Genomic DNA, 4,164 nt, shown 5'->3' with positions numbered 1-4,164 from the left:
TGTAAGTTAGAACACTTTGCTAGTTGTGGTGCTTTGTGAGTGAAAAAGAAAGGCGGCATTGTGGAGGCTTTCACGTTTCAACCTGAAGTATTTGTGTATATGAGTATTACTCATAATTCACAGTAATTGTAACTTTTAAATAAATACAGTTGAGATCTGGGCCTCAGGTATTGGAATGATTGTACGCGTTCTGTTCAGAGTGGTAGAACCCTTAAAAGAAAACCAAAAAACAAACCCCAAATTGAAATAACACCCTGCCCCACCCTGCAAACAACTTGGTGAAAGTATCTTAGTGATTTTATAAGGTATAATATAGTCCTTCTTTTCAGGAATATTCAACGGCGATAGACATGTGGTCGGTAGGGTGTATATTTGGAGAGCTGTTAACGCAGAAACCGCTGTTTCCAGGGAAGTCAGAAATTGACCAAATCAACAAAGTTTTTAAGGTAAGGTTTTTAACACCTTTGGCTTCTAACTGACTGGTTTTAGAGACAGGTACCTTAGACTAGTAAGAAATTAAAAGTGCTCATTGCTCTTTGACAGGGATTCAGCCTTAATAAAAGGCTTACTACTCTGATTCTTGTTTTACAATACTTATAGTAGGCTAAGACCATCATTTGTGTTTTGTCTCTTTTCTCTTACCAACTCCTATAGCTACATAATGAATAAGTAGAAGGATTGCACTCTACAATGAGTTTATTAAGGAGGTATTTTAATTTACAGGATCTGGGTACTCCAAGTGAAAAAATCTGGCCTGGTTACAATGAGCTGCCAGCAGTAAAGAAGATGACATTCACAGAATATCCCTATAACAATCTACGCAAGAGATTTGGAGCACTCCTCTCTGATCAGGGGTTTGATCTGATGAACAAGTAAGTGCTAGCTTCTAGGGTGTCCTTGGGAAAATGTGTTCACATGCTATGATAGTGGTGGAAAGTGACTTGTAGCAAAGCATGGTATTTCAGTGCATTTAACCTTGTCAAAACATGCTGATGTGTTTGAAGTTTGTCTGTGACATTCCTTGCAACGCTATTCCTCACTGTCTCACAAGAGCTTTATTCAGTGTACCATGCTCTTAACGCCTGCTGTTAAACCTCAGTCCAAGATTACTCTTGCACACCTATATCCTGGAAGAACAGAAAAATGTTTTAGTAGTAGTTTTAGCTCATTCATGTCGTGTTTCATTATGTGGTGAGTCAGCTATCAGGCAGTCTGCTGATGGATCTTGTTAAAACGATAAATTACAATTGAAGAAAGGGAAACAAGCAGTACATTCTAGAGATCTTATTAAAGAATTAGGAAAACAGGCATCTTGGTTTTTTTTTTCCTAGATTTTCAAAGTTCATGAATTCTGTCACATCTGATGTCCTGGCAGTCCTTTTAACTAACCCTACTGGTGCATTCTGATTGCATTCTAATTCATTTTTTTTTAAAAGGTTGACAATGGCTTGAGATTCTTGTTTCCCTCCCCTAACATTCCCTTTAAATGTCATGACATGAAGTAGGGGAAATGATTGAGTTTCAGGTCTTACTTAGAACTTGTCTCTATTTAAAAAAATTAAATTAAAAAAAATTACTCTTTTATTTAAAAAAATTGAGATTTTCAGTCTTTCTAATTTTTAAGAATTTTGCTGCTCCAGGTTTTTGAATGAGTTTTGAATAATTTATTGGAAGTTAGATAACCTTTCAGAAGGTCCAAGCACAACTTGTCTTAATAAAGGTAGATATCACATCAGTGTCACCTACTTCTTAATTGCTTTGGTTATGACAGGGCTATGCCTTCATTATTTTGGGTAAGAATGACAGTATTACAGTATTTATGTGGGTCTGGAACTTGCAGAAACACATGAGTAAGTGTACATAAGTCAGTGGAACTCATTACGTGTACAAATCTTGGATATGTCAGTGTTTATGTAGTCAGGGCCAAATTCTGTTTGGTAGGATGAACAGTACAGTAAAACATGTTTATATATTGGGAAAGCTTTAAAATAATCAACCACAGGCTGTACAGTTAAGTTACACTGTATTACAGTTTTTTGTGGTGTATCAATATAACCTCAGTTGTCGTCTCGAAAAATCAAAGCAGCATTGCAAAATATTTTAATTGAACCACCCTGGATCCCTTTAGAGCTATATCTGACTACCCACATAGGTTCTGAGGTACCTAACAATTTATACCTCTGTAAACAGAGCCCTACAAAAGCTACTTTTGATATGTACTTCCAGATGCCATTCCATTAATTACAGGTTCCTGTCGGAAGCGTGCTTTTAAAATCAGCTAGCTATGTTAGATCACCCACATGTCAGCAACCATACCCGTTAATAGAATTCTTTGTTAAAAATCAGAAAACTCTAAATTGCATTTCTGAAGAATTTTTAATTTGGGGGCTAAAATTTTTCTTCTTTCTGCCCCTCTGTCTCTCTTCTTCCCTGTTTCATTATCTTAAATTCTTCTCAGCTTTTTGACGTACTACCCAGCCAGAAGAATTACTGCTGAAGATGGTTTGAAGCACGAGTATTTCCGAGAGACTCCTCTTCCTATTGACCCCTCCATGTTTCCCACCTGGCCAGCAAAAAGCGAACAACAAAGGGTAAAACGTGGCACTAGCCCACGACCACCTGAGGGAGGCCTTGGATATAGTCAATTGGTAAGCACAGCGCATCGGGAGAGCTGCCACAGACTTCTGATGTCCTTGGACATGTCCAAATCCTGATTTTGGAAAAGTTCATGTGGGCTGCATTTTGTTAGCCTTCAAGGGGCTTGGGATCCTGAGACTCACCTGTACTTGCATGAAAAGGACACTATAGAAGTCCAGCCTTCCCTCGGTTCCTTCTCAAAGGGCAGGTCCAATTACTGTTGTAATCACAGAATCATAATTTCAGTACATAATCTGAGAAAGAAATATGCCTGGTTTTTATCACAGCGCAGAACAATTTTTCTTTTGCAAGTGTACGTTGTTTTACACTTTCAACTAAGCTTTCAAAGCTGCAACTTTATTTTTGAAAAAAAAATCCGAAGCCTGGTGAGTTACGCGTATCTCGTGGATAGAAACAGTCTCCTTTTTCCAATATTTGGAGAAGAATTCAAAGAAGGCAAGGCCAGGGTTCTTTCTGTCTGTGGGGATTGTGCTGCCCTTTTTGAAAAAAAACTGGCTGAAAAAGATGCCCTTGTAAGGCAGGCATGTTACAGTCTCAGGTGCCTTAATTATATCAACTTCTTGGTACTATTTCCATGTCTCGGCCTAGATGAAATGGCACTGTACAGTTATTGTGCCCAATTTAACAGATAAAGTAGCCTTAAAAGTTTATTTAGCCTTGCTTTTTCAGGGTATAAAAATTGACATGGAAGGTATGCAAAGTGTGTTTCATCAGATGCTGAGTAAATGTAGTTTATGCTTATTTATGGAGTTGTGTTCACCAATGGTTTTTTTTTTTCATCTTTCAAGTGTGCAGTCAAAAGTAGGTATACAAACCAGGCATATGCTTGAGATGCCTTTAGAAAAGATAACTTTTGAAATAGCCACGTTTAAAGATCATTAATAACACTCTGCAGCAACTTTAGCTATGATGCCACTAAATCAAACATTTGTTTCTCATCCAGAGATACTTTGGTTATTTTGTTGTCATTGTTTAGATTTTTGTGTTGGAGAGGTAAATGCATCTGCACAGCCACTTGCTGATAAATGAATTGTGATTGATTTTTCACAGGGTGATGATGACCTGAAGGACACAGGTTTCCATCTGACCACCACAAATCAAGGAGCATCTGCTGCAGGACCTGGTTTCAGCCTCAAGTTTTAAACAACATGAAAGGGAGCGGGGAGGGGGGGGAGAAAAAGAGACCCGTTCATGTGAGTGGATTTCTGAGTGCCCCAGTTCTGTTCTTCACATCAGGGAGACTAGATGGTTTTCACAGGGGAAAAAATCAAATGTCATCACAGATTCAAAGGCTCTTGCTGGGCATGGAGTAGAACAACTGCTGCATTCCATTAGAGGACTGGGATTAACCTGAAAAGCCAAGGATCATTACAAAAATTGACAGAGGAAAACTTGAAGTACAATCCTGGAACAGTTTCTGGTTTATTTCTAGGGGGTTTTTGTTGCTTTTGTTTTGTTTTGATTTTTTTTCCTTGTAAATTTGTAGAATTAAAATACATTTTTAAT

At 38.0% G+C, this 4,164-nt stretch overlaps 1 protein-coding gene across 3 annotated transcripts in view; it reads left to right on the top strand.

Moving 5' to 3' along the window:
- Positions 1 to 4,164, top strand: part of LOC104163722 (cyclin-dependent kinase 11B) — a 17,125-nt gene extending 12,961 nt beyond the window's left edge. For all 3 annotated transcript variants that reach the window (XM_009702822.1, XM_009702821.1, XM_009702820.1), the window contains 4 exons: positions 330 to 446; positions 724 to 872; positions 2,459 to 2,648; positions 3,709 to 4,164. In XM_009702822.1, coding sequence (XP_009701124.1) covers positions 330 to 446; positions 724 to 872; positions 2,459 to 2,648; positions 3,709 to 3,801 — 549 coding nt within the window. In that variant the 3' untranslated portion in view covers positions 3,802 to 4,164. The remainder of the gene's footprint in view (positions 1 to 329; positions 447 to 723; positions 873 to 2,458; positions 2,649 to 3,708) is intronic.

Source organism: Cariama cristata, unplaced genomic scaffold (genome assembly GCF_000690535.1).
Source record: "Cariama cristata isolate BGI_N322 unplaced genomic scaffold, ASM69053v1 scaffold3946, whole genome shotgun sequence".
Classification (NCBI taxonomy): Eukaryota; Metazoa; Chordata; class Aves; order Cariamiformes; family Cariamidae; genus Cariama; species Cariama cristata.
The sequence above is the reverse complement of the archived record's forward strand: the minus strand, read 5'-3'. Positions and strand labels throughout refer to the sequence as shown.